The 17,793-nt window shown below is 40.4% G+C and overlaps 1 protein-coding gene across 16 annotated transcripts in view; it reads right to left on the bottom strand.

Annotated features, from left to right (window-relative positions):
• ARHGAP26 (Rho GTPase activating protein 26) overlaps window positions 1-17,793 on the bottom strand; it is a 419,433-nt gene that overhangs the window by 24,429 nt on the left and 377,211 nt on the right. Inside the window, exon 21 of one of the 16 annotated variants that reach the window (XM_077897685.1) lies at window positions 800-1,825. The exons of the other annotated variants lie outside the window; for them this stretch is intronic. Within the exon in view, the coding sequence (XP_077753811.1) occupies window positions 1,783-1,825 (43 nt within the window). The 3' untranslated portion in view covers window positions 800-1,782. Of the gene's footprint in view, window positions 1-799; window positions 1,826-17,793 lie in introns of those variants that run through there. 16 annotated transcript variants of the gene reach the window in all.

Below are 17,793 nucleotides of genomic sequence, written 5' to 3'. Positions count from 1 at the left end.
GGAAATAAGATGCACAGGGATGATGGCAATGGGTAAGACCATAATCTTTCATTCCCCTTCACTTCCGTAGTGTCTGGTTATAGCTTACTTAAAAATCGACCACAGTGTACAACAAAATCTTACCTCTAGAAATCCTAAAACAAAGCACACAAACAACAAAAGGTCAGTTTTGCTACTAACTCTAAGCTTCCATCAAATCCTCACTTTCCCTAATGAGGCCAAAGATAACAAGGGACTGAGGTTAGGATAGGAGAAAATAATTTTGTGACTACAGTCTTAGCAGAGGACCCCTTATGGCCTTTCTACCATCCTCACAGTCAAGCCTGAGTACCTGAGCTGAATGCCCCACACATTTTTCACTCCTGGGATTCTACATGGGCACCCCCTCCTCCTCCCCCTCACTTCCCCCCCACTTTAAGGCACAACTATAGAGACAACAAGAGCTTAAACTTTAGCACGGAATGAACATTGGCTGGTCTAGTTTGGATTCAACTGGTAGGCTTAGATCAGCTTTAGTTTGCTGGTCCACAGTATCCTCAAAAGGAGTCACACAGTTCCAGTCAGTCCCGTTGACATTCACTGGACAGTGAAGAAAGAATGGTTTAGGAAGATAAGGCTCAAAGGCCTGGCAGCATGTTGGGTTGTGGCTGATAGTTCAAGCACAGTGTGTGGCATTATCATCAGCTTGACACCCTTCTGTGGTGACTCACTTGAATGATGGAACGTCTGGTGTACCAGCCAGGGCACGACTGCCTTACTATGAACAGGGATGCCCCAGCAGGCTCTCAATCTCATCATGTTATGTGGCAGACCCAGGTCAGTCTTTTTTTTTTTTTTTTTTCTCCCACTTACTAAAGCATTTTTCGAATGTCATCAAATAGCCTTGGCTATCATATTCTTAAAATGGCTACGGGGTATTCTATCATATAGTATATATCCTGATTTGTGCAACCTTTCTCCTACTGTGTATATTCAAATTATTATCCCTCTCTAAGTATTATAAATAATGGTGTAATTTGCATCCTTATTGAGGATCATTGGACTGTATTTGTTTCCTTAGCATAAATTCTTGAAGTTAAATTAATAGATCAAAGGCTAGAAGTCTTTTTTAAGGGTCTTGATACAACCTAGCAAATAGTTTTGCAGAAAGGTTCTGCTGAACTGCATTCTCAGCAACAAGGCATGGAGACTATCCCTTCCCTCTCACTGCCACCCCAGCAGCAGGAAGCATAAAAAAAAAAAAAAAAAAGACTTTTTTTTTTTTTTTTGAGTTGGGAAAGATTACCTTGGGCTCTACTCTTTCCTAGCAGTTCCAGTGACATAAAAATGAATACAATTCTCTTCTCTCATTCTGTTTCTACCTGGAAGCAATGTTTAATTTTCCAAAGGGCATTCTGCCAAGAAAGTAGTATAGGGAAGGGCACAAGCAAATAGACGATGTCAACCTGGAGAGTTCGAGCTCTGGTCAAAAGGTGTGGCTGATCCAAGAGACAGTGGGAGTGGCGGATGGTCAGCCTATCTGGGACTGTCAAAGATAGGACTAAACAGGAGGGATGAGGTACACAGGAGTGTCCAGACAGTCTTCTATCAGGTGTGTACTATGGAGAAGTAAAAAAACTGGCATTTGCTCCTCTCTGCCAGGAACTGGACTGTGATCTACAGCCCAGGTTCCCAGTCATGTATGCCAGGCCTGGGGAAGGCCGGTGAGATCACTAGCCCAGGGCTGACCTGAAAACACCATCAGTCTTCCCATCTCAATTAGGTCCAAATAGGAAGGTACTGTTAAATCCAAGGGGGACTGCTTGTCTCCCCACTCCTTTTCCTCCTATAACAAAAGAGAAGAGAAAATTCCACGAGAACCAATAAAATCCTATTTAATCTAATCCCAATCAGTGAGTTCTTCTTCCTTGGAAAATATTCCTTTAGGTCTTGATTTAAAGGCATTAAAAAAAAAAAAAAAAAAAGAAGGGAAATCAAACCTCAGCCAAGAAAAGAGGGCCAAAAGGAATAAGGATAAACTGGATAGTGGTGAATCAGACCAAATGATGCAAAAAATGATTTTCACTTGCTAAACAACTGACCATATATTCTTTACATGTGTCTGCTGAAGCTCTGACGACACAGAAATCGTATATATGTCCCAACCTTGTGAATTTTCAGAATGTGCATCACAACCTATCTACAAGAGGAAAAATCCACATGCCCTCAAGTTGCATCATTCTGGATTCTTCTGACTTTTACCAATATGCACAGTATTTACAGATTCTTCCTCTCATCTAATATATTTTAGTGTGCATTTTTATCCTGACAATGAGAGAGTCCTGATTATTTTATTTATTTTTTATTTTTTTAAAGATTTATTTATTTATTTGTTCATGATAGACATAGAGAGAGAGAGACAGGCAGAGACAGGCAGAGGGAGAAGCAGGCTCCATGCCAGGAGCCCGACGCGGGACTTGATCCCGGGGCTCCAGGATCTTGCCCTGGGCCAAAGGCAGGTGCCAAACCGCTGAACCACCCAGGGATCCCTGATTCTTATTTTAATTAGACAAAACGGGATGCTTGGGTGGCTCAGTGGTTAAGCGTCTGCCTTCCGCTCAGGGCGTGATCCTGGAGTTCCAAGATCGAGTCCCACATTGGGCTCCCTGTGGAGCCTGCTTCTCCCTCTGCCTGTGTCTCTGTCTCTCTCTCCATGTCTCTCATGATAAGTAAATAAAATCTTTATAAAAAAATAATGAGACAAAATGGTGAAATCCTCTTAAGGCCTTAGAAATTATAGGCAATCACTTTTAAAATAATTTGCTTTTAAAATAGTTCAAGTTATCCACAGTGTAGTTGTCCCATTTTCTGGCTTTCACAAAAATTTCTGAAGTATAAATTTTTTTTTAAAGTTTTTTTTTAATTTTTATTTATTTATGATAGTCACACAGAGAGAGAGAGACAGAGAGAGAGAGAGGCAGAGACATAGGCAGAGGGAGAAGCAGGCTCCATGCACCGGGAGCCCGACGTGGGATTCGATTCCGGGTCTCCAGGATCGTGCCCTGGGCCAAAGGCAGGTGCTAAACCGCTGCGCCACCCAGGGATCCCTGAAGGATAAATTTTGAACAAATTTTAAGTGGTGGGAATAGCAAGTAATTCCAGGATTTAAACAAAATTCAAAATCTTAGAATAGGGCATCTATCATCCTTAAGGTTCTCCAAGTCAATAATTTAAAACTTTTCATGTAGAATAATACAGAAATAGGAGGTCGAAGCGAAAGCTCTGGATTGAAAGTAAAGATGCCTGGACAATAGTTTCAGTTCAATTGCTCAGTGCACAGAAAAGAACCTCAAGGGAAAGGACCAACAAGGTTAAGAGGGCCAAATGTCTCCATTGGGCATCATGCTGCACAATACTGAATGAGCATAATCTTCTGTTAAACCTGAAGATAGCCCCACAGTCTTTTTCAATACCACATTTCAGGTACATTAGAATTGGTTCTTATGTATTTACTCTTTCAACTAAAAAAACTTCATCATTTGTAAAGAAGGGCTGAAGCATTTTGGGTCACTACAAAGAATGTCTATGGTTATACTTGCTATTAAAGATTTGAACAATTGCTGAGAAATCGCCAAACTTCCTATCTTAAACTGAGAGCAGTACAATTGTCATTCTCTATATAATGAAGACATTGCAAAAGCAAATGCATTTGCTATAACTTAAACAGAGAAGGAAAGCAATAGTGCTGCCAGGTTCAATCTTCTACTGTCCTGAGGCATAACTCAAGGCCACCATTCTAATGCTAGGGATGTTTAAACACTATTCTTAAATCTGCAAGCAAGAAACTGTAACTACCTCAGGGGATTGAAAACAGGGAACTGGGTGCCCAGGCATAGATTCGACTTTTTGACTTTATTTATACTGTTTTAATTTTTTTTTATCATGAGACTATATTATTTTTAATAGGGGAGAGCACTCTTCTATAAATAATGCTACGGTAATTGGATATCTGTGTGGTAAAAATAGCACTTGATCTGTCCTTCATATCATACCTAATAAATGATTTCCAGGCAGATTAAAGATCCAAATGCCAAAGGCAAACAATAAAGGTTTTAGAATAGAGTTAACTCTGGGAACTTGAGGTTGGAACATATCCAACAGAGCCTATAAAGCAGTAACCACAGGGAAAATATGGATATACTAGACTACATCAAAATTAAGAACTTTTATTTATCAAAAGACAACATTAAAAGAGAGTAAAAAGGCAGCCTTATTTATTTATAAGTAAACAAGGGCTCATAACCAGACTATACAAAGAACTCCTATTGATCAAGGGGGAGATGGGCAAGCAACTTGAACAGAAACTTAAGAAAAAATGCAAAATAAAAAGCGCTTAACCTGGCTGTAACATAGGAGATATAGATTAAAACCATAATGAGGTAGTTCTGCACACACTGCAGAACAACTAAACAGCTAACATCAAAATGCTGAAAACACCAAGTGTTTACAAGATGTAGAATGTCAAAACTCTAACTACTTTGCTGGAAAAGGGATATAAATGGCTATGCCCACTTTGGACAGTTTGGCCCCATTTGGCGAAGGTGAAGAGATCATCCTCTATGATCCAGTGGTTCCATTCCCAGACATACACCATCCACATGGTGTGTATGTGTGCCTCAGAAGAGATGCATAAGAATGTGCATAGCAAATTACTTGTAAAAGCAAAAAAAGAAACCCAAGAATTAAGCAAAAGAAGAATGGAGAACTACTTTTAGTTTATTAATACAGTAGTGCACTCTACTATGATAAAAATAAATAAACTAAGGGCTAATTTTAATAATTAAATTAAGGACTTTTAAAATCATTGAGTAAAGGAAGCCAGTCATAATGAAACAAAATATTATATTTTAGGGGTGTATACAGTTGATCCTTATTATTTGCAGATTCTGTGTTTGTGAATTCATGTACTTGCTAAAACCTATTTGTAACCTCAGAATCAATACTCATGGTGCTTTCATGGTCACTTGTGGACACATGCAAAGCAACACAACACCTGAGTCACTCTGAAGCATCCAGTGTGCACAATGCCATCTGAGCTGGAACAGAGGGATGCTCTGGCCTTCTTGTTTTGGTTTTCTAGAGTTTCTAAGTACAAGAAGGCCATGAAGAGCTTTATGGAGAAAACTTGTGTTTAATAAGATTTGTTCAGGCATGACTTACTGTGTTGTTGGCCATGAGTTCAATGGTAATGAATCAACAATAATATTAAATAAGGTATACAGATCAGTTGACAAAAATGTAAAACCAGAGGCTCATAGGAACCTAAGCCTGTACTTCTGCTAGGAGCAGTGGTTCAGTATTTGCTAATTCAGTGTTTATATTGAATTTATTGAACATAACTACTGGACATAACAATGATCTGTATTTAAGAGACAAAAACATAAATAAAAACATGGAAGTGATTACTGTAAACATCCAATTAGTGATTCCTTTTGTTGGGGGAGAGAACTATGAGAGCAAAGAAGAAGGCAAGGATACAGATATTTCTGGGATCTTGGCAGGGTTTTACTTCTTAAACTGGGTGTGATTAGGTGGGTGTTTACTCAATGATAACTTGTTAAGCTGTACATTCATATTTCATGTTCTTTAAAAAAAAAAACATATGGGGGATCCCTGGGTGACTCAGCGGTTTGGCACCTGCCTTCAGCCCAGGGCATAATCCTGGAGACCCAGGATTGAGTCCCATGTCAGGCTCCTTGCAAGAAGCCTGCTTCTCCCTCTGCCTGTGTCCCTGCCTCTCTCTCTCTCTCTCTCTCTCTCTCATGAATAAATGTATAAAATCTTAAAAAAAACCCAACATGTGCAAACCTATTTTTAACACATACCTATACACAGTAAGTACGTCAACATATTAACAGCATTCTCTGGATGATGAGATTCAAAGTAATTTTTTTTGTGCTTTAAAAATATTTTCTACCTTTCCTATATTTAATATGTTATGTTTATAACCAAAAAATAAATGTCATTAGTAAAACTGATCTCCTTAATCATAAAAATGGTTACTTTCATTCTCTGGAGGAGGACTGTTTATTTTTTTTTTTTAATTTTTTTAATTTTTTATTTATTTATGATAGTCACACACACAGAGAGAGAGAGAGGCAGAGACACGGGCAGAGGGAGAAGCAGGCTCCATGCACCGGGAGCCCCATGTGGGATTCGATTCCGGGTCTCCAGGATCGCGCCCTGGGCCAAAGACAGGCGCTAAACCGCTGCGCCACCCAGGGATCCCAGGAGGACTGTTTAATAGAGGCAAGATGACCGTTCCATCTTTCTTGCACCAATCTGTGGTTTGGGTTGCATAACACAGCTGGCAGCTCCCAACAGTTCCTGCTGTTCCCTCTTCATTTTTCAGTCAACTACAATCAACAAATATTTACTGAGCACCTTCCATATGCAAGAACTAATTTTTCCATCCTGCTTTCCTGAGAAATGATGTTGGCCCCTCTATAGACATTTTTATTTTGGTAAAGTTATCACAGTAAATCAATGGTGTCTTCCCTTCACCCAAGCATGGGAAGTCGAATAGGACATCTCCAATGTCACATTTGAGTAAGCTGGACAACATGTTAACAACAGAGGCTCAAAGTCATTGGCCATCTGGCATACTTTTCTATACGGTCTGCTTGCAGGGGATATTTCCTGTTTGGACAAGGGGGAGGAAAAGGAGGGAGAAGGATTTACTAAGAATCGCAATGTCCACTGCTGAAAACAAAGGAGTATTTAAAATTAGTGGTGGCCCAGGATACTTCAGCTTAAACCTCCTGGGGAAAGGAGGTCCCTTGAATAAGAAGGCTGAAATATTTCACTATGTTCAGAACTCTCAGCAATAGAAAAAGCACTTCTGCTAAGGATAACATTTAGGACGTTGAAATCAAAGTCCTGCAAGCCTACAAACCTTGGTCCGGATACCATGAAAGGCATATGAGGCAGAGAGATAAGCAGAGATAAACTTTGGTGAAAAGGCCAGCAGTCTCTGACTCTCCATTTCTCCTCCCAAGCAAATAGCTGACTTCCCTGTAATTCGTGTTTATTCAATAGTCTAAACATGTGGAAAATTATTTCTGATTTGATTTCAACCCACTCAAACATCTTCTCTACTCCATTTATTATCTTCTATGCCTGGCCTTGCTCCTTCAGTGTGATCATGCACAAAACCTGCATTTTCCCCTGGACCATGCTCAGTGTCTACAAAGGCTGGCTCAGGCTGAACAATAAAGGAATGCAATCTCACTAGGCTTCACAGTGATTTTTGCCCCTTGTTCATTTGGGTCTCAGTTGCTTATTGACTTGACTGGAAAAAACTTTAAATGATTTTCCAGCAAACTCACCCTTTTCAGTGGAAAAAAAGAGTTTTAACATCTGTGAATAAAAACAAACTGAAGGAAAATGAATTTTATATTCTGCTCTGGTTTCTTTTTTTTTTATTTTTAAGATTTTATTTATCTATGAGAGAGAGAGAGAGAGAGAGAGGCAGAGACACAGGCAGAGGGAGAAGCAGGCTCCATGCAGGGAAACCGATGTGGGACTCAATCCTAGGACCCCAAGATCATGCCCTGGGCCAAAGGCAGGCGCCAAACCACTGAGCCACCCAGGGATCCCCTTCTGTTCTGGTTCTATACTCCAAAATCAAAAACCCACTGAGAAGGCAGTGAGAACAGACACAGCAAAACACCATTAATTCTAATCTCTTAAAATTAAAAAAATATATATGTATATATTTTTTCAAATATGAGGCAGATACAAATTACTCTGGACAATTTTGGCAAATTTACAATGTAATAAACAAGATGTTCAACATAGACACTTAGCTTATTAAGAGGACTGTTCTTGGTGATCATTGTAAAATGCTAATTTGATCCTGTCATTTCTCTGCTAAGAACATGTTAATGTTTCCCCTTCGCTCTGAGCATGAAGAACAAGGCCATCTCACCTAAACTACTCAAAGAATCTCTAGCCTGGTCTCTGCGTTTTTACATTTCAATCCATCCTACTGCCTGTTGTAACTACATGAACCTCCTGAACACACAGCTCAGTGAGTATTTGTTGTATTTTGAATGAACAGCAATTTCCTTCTCATAAACTTCTGACTATTTATCACACATAGAATACATTCTTCACTCTGGTAGAGTGAAAGATGTAGTTACAATTTATTCCTGGCCACTAGTTTTCCCACTCCCCTTCTTCCACTCTACCCCAAGTGATACAGTGGAGCCAGTGTCTCACTGATTTCATTATAGGGGCACGCATGTGATCCAGGCTGGCTAGTCTGAGGGCCCCTTTCCTCTGGCTACAGGGAGTGGGTCGAGGATGGACATGCAACTGATCACAGTTTCTCCTTGTGTTCTAACATACAAATGCTCTTCTGGTAGCATAAGCTATTGGCTTAGCGTGGCCAGAGATCTTTTTTCCCATTATATGGCAGACATCTGTTTGCAAATGAAGTTTAAAAAATAAAAAAGAGGGAAGAGCCAAGTAAAATAATAATTTGGGTTCCTGGTCCAATTGTCATCAAGGTTAGATCCACCCTGAGATTTCCCAAAATTATAAGTTTATAACTTCCATTTTTTCCTTAAACTAGTTGGGTTTCTGTCATTTGAAGGTCTTTCACAATACAGCCCCAGTGCTCGTCTTAATCCACTTTACTGGCCTTCATGCCCTTAGGGCTTTCCAGGTCAGTGAGCTTTTTCTTAAAAGGCCACATAGTAAATATTGTAGACTCCCTGGACCAAGTGGCAAAGTTGAGGGTAGTTACTTATATAGCCATTTAAAATATAACATCTGAACAATGTAAAAACCATTCTTATCTCATGAGCCACAAAACAAGAACAAAACAAAACAAAACCAATAGGTAGCTGGCTGGATGTGGCCCCTGGGCCTTTGTTTTCCAACCCGCATTCTAGCCAAATGGATTTATTTGTGCCACGGGTGTGCTTTCAGCTTTCCATCACTGTGTTCTTTGCTGGTGCTGTTTTCCCACCTGGACTGTCTCTTCCCTTGCCCCTAATCAATGCCCATCCACCAGTCAAAGCCCATTTTCAACGTGAACTTCTACATGAAAGTTCTCTAGTATCACAGGAAGTTCTGTATTTCTCCTTGTAATCCTCAGTAACTAGTATTTCCCTTCTGGTCTTGACTCTATTTTGCATTGTAGTTATGGTACTCCTCTAACATTTCTTGTCCACTACAAATGCTTCATAAGATTCTTTGGAATTGACGATATATAAAGGTTGTATTAAAAAAAAAAAAAAAAAAAGGACTCCACAGGATGGAAGTAATTAGGGTAAGGAAAGGAAATATGGTTCTACCAGAAGCCAAGCGTAAGACCTGGGTAATCAGGGCAGCCAGACATTCCTCAGAATTATCTGGTATCATAAAATGTAAGCAGCTCCCACTCTAGTGTCATCATGACAGCTCTGCATATAGCCACTTGTTTGCTTGCCTAGGATGGCTGCACCTGACAAGTTCGACAGAAGGGGCGTTTCAAACATTGTTTCTGGTGGGGAGGGAGACATGCACACTGGTCTATACTTTGATGGACTTCTGTGTTTCCGTTTTCAATTTTGGTCACTTGTTGGCATTGTTCTTGCTCCTGACTACTGGGTAGTGCTACCCGACCCGTCACTGGTGCCCCAGCCTCCCATCTTTGGCTGAAAGTATGTATCACATCTATTTTTAATATATAATATTTTAATATTTTCCTTTAAATTGATCCCCATAATAAAATAGAAACATCTATTTATTCCCTTCTAAGTGATAAAACCTCATTATTATTATTTTTAAAAAAGATTTTATTTATTCATGAGAGACAGACAGAGAGAGAGAGAGAGAGTGAGTCAGGGATACAGGCAGGCTCCATGCAGGGAGCCGGATGTGGGACTTGATCCTGAGACTCCAGGGCCACGCCTGGGCTGAAGGCAGATGCCAAACCACTGAGCCATCCAGGGATTCCCAAACCTCATTATTATTAAAATGGAGAAAAAATTTCAGCCAGGCAACTATTTAAAATGTTCAGGTACCTCAGTGCCACAAAGCTCACATTTTGGAAATTTCTGTTCTTGGCCATCTTTTTTAGTTTCTCTTGTAAAAAGTATAGCATATATTTTTTCCAAGACCTATTTAGTTATTCTAAAGAGGAAAAAAAAAATAATAGAAAGCTTATATGTCCATTCCAGGCAAGACTTTGATGGTTATTTAACATTTTTGCCTCTTCATTCTGGTATCATTTATCAATACTACTAGCATCATCATACTGTCAACATTTACTCATTGTGTCTACTATTCTTGGGAGAAGAAGATATTAAAAAATAACTTTATTGAGGTATAATTAACATATTATGAAGTTCACTATTTGAGGCGGACCCCACTGATAGAGCTGTATAATTATCACCCATAACCTAGTTTTATGTTTCTATCAGCCCCAAAAGGGCCCTCCTGTCATTTACAGTAATGCCCTGCTCAGATTACCAGCCATAGGCAACCACCAATCCACTTTCTCTCTCTAGAGATCTGCCTTTTCTGGGCATTTCAGAAGAATGGAATCATGTAATGTGGCATCTTTTGTGTTTGGTTTATTTCTCTTTCTTCACAGTTTATAGTGAGCCAAGTGCTTTCAAAAGGAAAGTGAGAATGGCGATGGTAATAAATGGTGAGTTCTAATTTATATTAAATACTATGTTATCAGTCATTCTGTTCATCTTTTCAGAAGCATCATCTTAATTTTTCCAAACAACCTCAGGGACAGATACTACTCTTCCCATTTTTTCAGGTGAGAAAACAGAAGATGATAAAGTTTAAGCGTCTTTGCTGCCTAAGGCCAACTGGTTAGTGGATGATGAGAGGCTGGGATTTGAAAATGGCCCTAACTCTTAACCACTAAACTATCTGCCCTCTCTTTGAAAACAAATCTTAAAACCAAACCAACTAAGATTTTTTATTTAAAAAGATGAGTTTCCAACTCACAGGAGAAGGCAATGTATGGTTTATAGTGCCAGGAAAAAAGCCTTTGGGGCACCCAGAAGGAAGTGAACCTTCTTAGCACATCCAGCCTCCGTGGGGCACAGAATCTCCCTCTCGCGTGCCAGACACCAGACACACTGCATTTCCCGCTCAGGTAAACTGGAAGTGCCCTGCTTCTTGCAGCATTGTTCATCAGATGTGCTCTTGCCCTCGATCTACTAAGCTTTTTCACTTTATTTAGAAAGCATGTATTGGAAGAGATGAAAAATAATATATTTAAGGCTGTTTATGAGCAAGTTTCCTCAAAAAGCCTCAGAAGCTGGTCCATTTGCACCATCTGTTATAAGAGAAACCAGAAACCACCTGTCTGTCTGCTTGAGCCCTGCTCTTATCAAGGAAGTTGTAATTACCTCTTTGGCGAACGATTTGAATCATTACAGTAAATCCCTTATTCAGCACATATTGTATTAGAAGGCATTCTGACCCTAAAAACTAGGTTTTTTTTCCCCTCTTGTTCTGCAAAGATGCAGTAAAACCTCAGCTATCTGGAGCCTAGCAGAGTGAATCATGCCTTAGTCTTCTTGTTATCCAACAAAAAATACTTAAATATTTACTGTGTACCTACTACGGGGCAGGTGCTGTTTGTAGGTACTGGAAACACAGGAGAAAACAGGTGGAGTGAAGCTTCTACTCTCAAGCCTTACATTCAAATACAGTGTACTTTAAGGCAGGGCTTGAGAGCACACGCTGTGCAGGGAAGAAATATCAAGGAATCTATTTGCATTTTTATGTGATCCTTGTAAGATTTGTATTTTATATGTATCTTCTGATATATGTAATATGACAATTAGTAAGGTAGGTATACTTTATAAATAAGTAAATAAAAATAACAGATACATATTGGAGGTACATGCCCAAAATATATTTTTTTAGTATATTTTGATTGTTTTAGTGACCAAAATAGTTCCTGAGAAAAATGTTCCTGTATGTAATAGACAACAAATACATAAACAACCAAATGAAACATTTTAGCTGGTATGGAGAGCAAGAAGAAAAAAATCGGGGCAGGGAGAAAGTGAACTCCTGAATGGGCAAAGGTAGGTGGGGGTGATTGGGATCCTGTGCCAACAGGCCACTTCTCTCAGGAGTACCATCTGGGTGGAGGCCTCCACAAGGCAGACCATTGTGGGCTCATTTTCTGCAACATAAGTGCTTCTTTTTATTTTAACTGTCTGGGATTAAAACAAAAACCAAGCCCCATTTCTTCCTAAGTGCCCTCACAGTTTCTCTGCCCGATTGTAAGGCTTTTCCCAGAATACTTTGTGAACTTAATGGAAAGGGTCCTATTTTGAAAGAAGACTACCGAAAGAAGATCAGTAATAAATGTTGGCTAGGGCTGTAGCAGTTCTCAGTAGTGGCTGGTAACAGCACAACATACTTTTCCTGCAAGAAATTGTTTCCTGGTACAGCTAAAAAGTCATTCTGTTTGGGGAAACGAATGTTCCCCTTTTCAAACGAAGTCTCTATGTGCCCTAAAAAAATAGGTGGCTTGCTCCTTTTTGGAAGAAAGGACTTATATAACTCCCAAACACATCAACAGCCTGGAAACTTCCCTTCCTTTTGTGTGAGTTGCCACAGGACCAGACACATGATGAGATACTCCAGTTATCACATCTCCTTCATTCAGGTCCCTCTGACTTTCACTATCTGAGCTATAACATTTCTGAAGATGTAACCACTTTTTGGCAGTATATTTATGTTAGTTCACTTAGAAAATTCACATAGTATTACAAGCCCATTCAGTTCCCTTTGGAAATGACCAGCCTATGTTTTCAAGTACACCCTGCCTGAAACGTGAAGGCAAGCCTTCCCTGATGCCCATATCCTTCCATGCCATATCCCTGTCAGCTTTTCCTTCCTGTCTTCACCCAGGCTTTTGGAGACAAGATGACACTTTGGATACACTTAAATTTTCTGTCATGGCTCATAAAAAATCATGTCATCTCGATTTCCCCAAACTGCAGCCCTGTGATTCTGATAAGCAAGCAGAGATGGGAACCAATGATTCTTGGTGTCTACAGTGTTCCACATCAGCGTTGGAAATTTTTGGGAGATGGGAACACATAAGGGGCTTAGTAACAAAACACCTTTGTGATTATTTTGTTCATCTAATAACTTTGATTTATTCCCATGGATTTTATTATATTTGAACCCACAAATGTGAATACTAATCTACTGAATTAACAAACTCTCAGTGTCCATCTGTAATTTGATACCATGAACTGAAGTGTTCTGAAAGGAGAGGGATCAGTAATCTGGAGTAGTTTGAAAAAATTTCCACAGGGTTGTGGTGTTTCCCATTTTCCATTTTGGGGTTTAAAATTAGGTGGCTATGGTCATCTTGTATCGGGACCAGAGCATCATTGCCAAGGGCAAAATGAGCCCCTGCTCTATGCTGAGTTAAGGTGTAGCAACAGGACAAAGCCTGGCTTCTAAACTAACAGCTCCTACTGACAGAGAAAGTACTTCCAACATGCTGGGTTCTGGGATGAGCACTTTTTGTCACTGGCTCCTCTGGATAACCTTGATCTTGCAGAGGGGTAAGTTGAAAGACGGAAAGATTGAGCAATTTTCTGAGTCAGAAAGTGGTAGTGCTGTGGCTGAACCGAGGTAGCCTGACTCTAGAAGTTGGGCTCCTCCTAATACCTGTGCCCACTGCTCCCATCGAGCCCTTCCCACTGAGTAGGCTCCTAATGAGGTTCCCCAAGACATTTATTTCCCAAGCCTGGTGGACAGAAAGGGCCGGGAAATGCCTGACACAGAGCCAGCAAACTTACAAGGGGTTGCTTGATATGCCCTAGAACCTGCTGAAACAGGTGAAATCCCAGTTCCAGGAAATCATAAATACACATTCAATAGAGAATAAAAGAAAAAATGGTTTGGAAGCTCCTCAGTAATTTCATGGGTTGTCTGTTTTCAGAGAACACCTGTCATATTTGCTAAACAGACCTCTAAGTGAAAACAATATTCTTGGGACGTTTGGGTGGCTCAGCGGTTGAGCCTCTGCCTTGGACTCAGGGTGTGATCCCAGTTCAGGGATCAAGTCCCACCTCAGGCTCACTGTGAGGAGCCTGCTTCTCCCTCTGTCTATGTCTCTGCCTCTCTGTGTCTCTCATGAATAAATAATTAAAATATTTTTTAAAAAAGAAAACAATATTCTTAAGAATAGTGAGTTAACAGTTAGGGGCAGGAGTTTAGAGCCAGACAGTCCTCCCATACTAGCTCTGTCACTTATCAGCTGCATGACCTTGGGCAACTTAACTTCTGTGTCCCTCATTTTCCTTCTCTACTTCAAATGGGATCATTAATTAAGGATACTATATATATGATGTACTTAGTATATTAAAGCTTGGGATGCAGTAAGTGTTCACTAAATGGTAGGTGTTAGGATTAGAGTATGCTTCACTTGACTTGAGAAAATAGTTATTGTTATAAAATGAAAAGTGGACTTAAGAACTTGGTACTTAAACCATCTACAAACCCCAACAAAGTGGTCCCAAGAGAAGTGAAAATGGAGAGAAAACTGTACAATTACCTAACTACAAGGAAAGAGAAAAAGTAATATGCCCCAGGTTCTAGGGTGATCATCCTAGGATAATTCCCCGCTCTTAGCGCAGCCCTGTTACTTGTGTCTGCACAGCAAAGCCCCCAGTGGAAAACATACAGAGGCACGCTCACAGGCGCTCCGGTTATGTTACCAGTGGCAGAGAGGTCCGTAGGTGTCAAATAACCTGTGCCCAAAGCCCAGAATTTCATGTTCAAATGGAGGTGTCAATACTGAGCTCTGGCTCATTTATAGACCTTAACTAAACCCTCTGTTTTCAGGGCAGGCTAACAGGGGATGTCTGTTTTTCCACTATCTCTCTCCAAGAAATGCTGATGGTGTCACTGAAAGCCTTAATGTTGCAGAAAATGGACCTAGGCAGATGGGAAAATAGGCATTATCCACCTGCCCACACTCACTCTGTCAGTGGAGAGAATCTCAATCCCCAGGCACTCCTCTGGACAGCTTCCTGAGAAACCCACGTGGAAGGGGGTGGGGTAGACAGAAGTGTAGGGTAATACTTCCTCTTTGGGCTCAGTCTTTCTCTAAGGATGACTCCATGCTCTGAAAAGCAGCACTGGACAGGTTTCATACAAATGCTGCCAGGGATGGTGTTGCTTGTTCTTATAAAACTCTGCAACACGAACAGCAAAAAATTGCCATCACTAAGCTGGTGTAGGTAGGCTTGGCTGGATCCTTGCACCTTAGGGCTCAATGGATGGCTGAATCTCTTGGGGGTGGCAGGTGGGCCACTGAAGTAGCTTCCTTCTTTTCTTTGCCTCTTCAGCCATGAGCCTCTCAATATCTCATTTCCCTTCTCCCTGTGTATACCTCTGTCATTAGGTTAAATGATGGTTCTGTAAACAGAGTGGCACATTTAGGAAGACAGGCTTAGAAAAGACTGAGAAACTTCTTGCAGGGAATGCTGCATTGAGTGGGAAGAACAAGGCCCATGGATACACGTGGAATGACTATTGGCAATTTTTACCACCCTCCTCTCTCTCCTCATTAGAAAACCAGGGGAAATGTTATCCCAAAGGGCCTTTGTGAGGACTGCATGAGTGAACCTACATAAAGGGCAGGACACTGTATCTGCATGCCGAAAGGCCTCCTGACATAAAAGCAATATTGACACTTAATGAATTTGATAAATTTGTAGAGTTAGAGTAAGGAATACATAACCTTAGGATCTTCGCAAACTATCTGCCTATCCAAAGCAAAATTAACCAGGAAGGACTCCAAGTCTCTGCTTAATTCAAATATTCAAAGCCAGCTTACTTCCTCCCAGCTTACTCCCTCCTCCTCTTCCACCCATCTTTGGCTTAAAAAAGGGGGTGATGCACCATTATATATCTTTTTAATGCATATTTATATTTTAAAATACAGAAAGAAAACCCACTGTTTCTGTTTCTGGCTTTAAAAGCAATCATGTTTAATGTAGAAAACCAAATAACCACAGGCAAAAACCAAAATGAAACAAAAACAACCATCAATACTCCCACCCTACAGTACCACTGTTAAAATGTTGGTGACTATTTTAGAACCTTGCTATGTGTATATACACATCCATACGTATTTTGGTTTGTGTATTAAAATGGCACCATAAAGACTTTTTTATTCTGCTTTTTTCAACAAAGGAGTTTATTATGAAAATATACCCAAGCTGATGAACTGTATCAGCAACACAATTTTTAATAGTTGCACTGTAGTCCATGGCTGTGTGATAATTACCAAATCATCACTATTTTTCAACATTTAAATTTGTTTTTGCTATTATAAAAGTTCATCCACTTTTGCATATATCTCTGATTATGTCCTTATAGCAAACACTAGAAGTGTAACTGGCTCAGTCGATAAAACCATCCTAAGGCTTCTGACCTTGTATTTCCACATGCTAAAAAAAAAGGTCATGCTGATGTATAATCTCACCCAGAGTGGGGCAATTTGGTCTCACCCATGTTCCTTTTTTCTCCCCACTTGTCCCTTTCTTTGGTCTCTTAGGTATATGGGTTTTGTTTCTTCTGTCACATGAGCCAATCAAGATTATTAGGACAAAAATGGGGCCAATTTGGGTTCAAATCATTCCCCCAAAATACATGAGAGCTCTCAGAAAACACTGCTTTGAACTATTGCTGTGTTTCAGAACAAGGGGGTTGGTGGGACAAAGGAGGGTAGGTTTGTTCTCAATGAGCCTCTTCTCCTGGAATGAGAATTACTGGCTCACTGCAGGCCACCAACCAGTGAGCAGAATCTGAAAACGCTGAATTACAGCAAGGGAATGAATGAGCTTGTATATAGTTGAGACACACAGGCTGAGTCCCAACATGCATTCAGATACCCCTATTACATCTCCAGCTGCAATGATGGAGACCTCTAGTAGGTAAACTATCCTTTTTTAATCTTCAAAGAACCAAGGGGGAAGGATTCTGATTCATTTTTTTTTAAAGGAAGATAAAGGATAAATGAGAATTAATTTGGGTTGGAGGCTCAAATATTTGTAATGAGTATTTCAGCTAGTTAAAAAGAGGCATTCTCTACCCCCTAATGGGCAGGAAGGGACAGCTGGCATTTGGGAGCTGGCAATTCCTCCTGGAAGATCAATGTTGTCTCTGTATGTGATAGTCTGGTCTGGTCTAAGGTTTACTTGTTGAAATAGATAACGTAATATTCAGACTGTTAGCACATGGACACATACACTGTTTTCCATTAACCCCTTTCCTTCTGAGAAATTTCTACAATCTGAATACCTGACCCCCTTATTTGAGAGGCAGAGTTCATGATCAGAGAGAGGCAAAGGGAACTTCAAATGATAAAACTATCGTGGGGAGAGGAAGAGAGACAACAAACATTCTGCAAGAACCTTAGGTTATCTAAAATTCTGCTGAAACTAGGAAGATGGAACCCTTCGCCAATTCCCTTCTACTATCTCCCCATCAGAAGTTTTGCCTGCTCACAAGGACAGCAAAGAGAGAGAGGCTTGTCCCACTATCTGTGAGGAGCTGGGGGACTGCAGGCAGAGCCTCAGGATTTGCCCTGGTATTTGCAGACCTTGGCTGGACACCTAGGAGTTAGTTAAGGAGGCTACTCTCCTGGCATGCCTTTCCCCAGAACCAGAGGCAGTGAGTGGCCTTGGGGAATTTCCACTGGTGGCTGCAGCTGCTGCTTTCTGGGTAACTCACAGTACGTGTGGGCAG

The sequence above is a fragment of the Canis aureus genome, chromosome 5 (assembly GCF_053574225.1).
Source record: "Canis aureus isolate CA01 chromosome 5, VMU_Caureus_v.1.0, whole genome shotgun sequence".
Taxonomy (NCBI): Eukaryota; Metazoa; Chordata; class Mammalia; order Carnivora; family Canidae; genus Canis; species Canis aureus.
The sequence above is the reverse complement of the archived record's forward strand: the minus strand, read 5'-3'. Positions and strand labels throughout refer to the sequence as shown.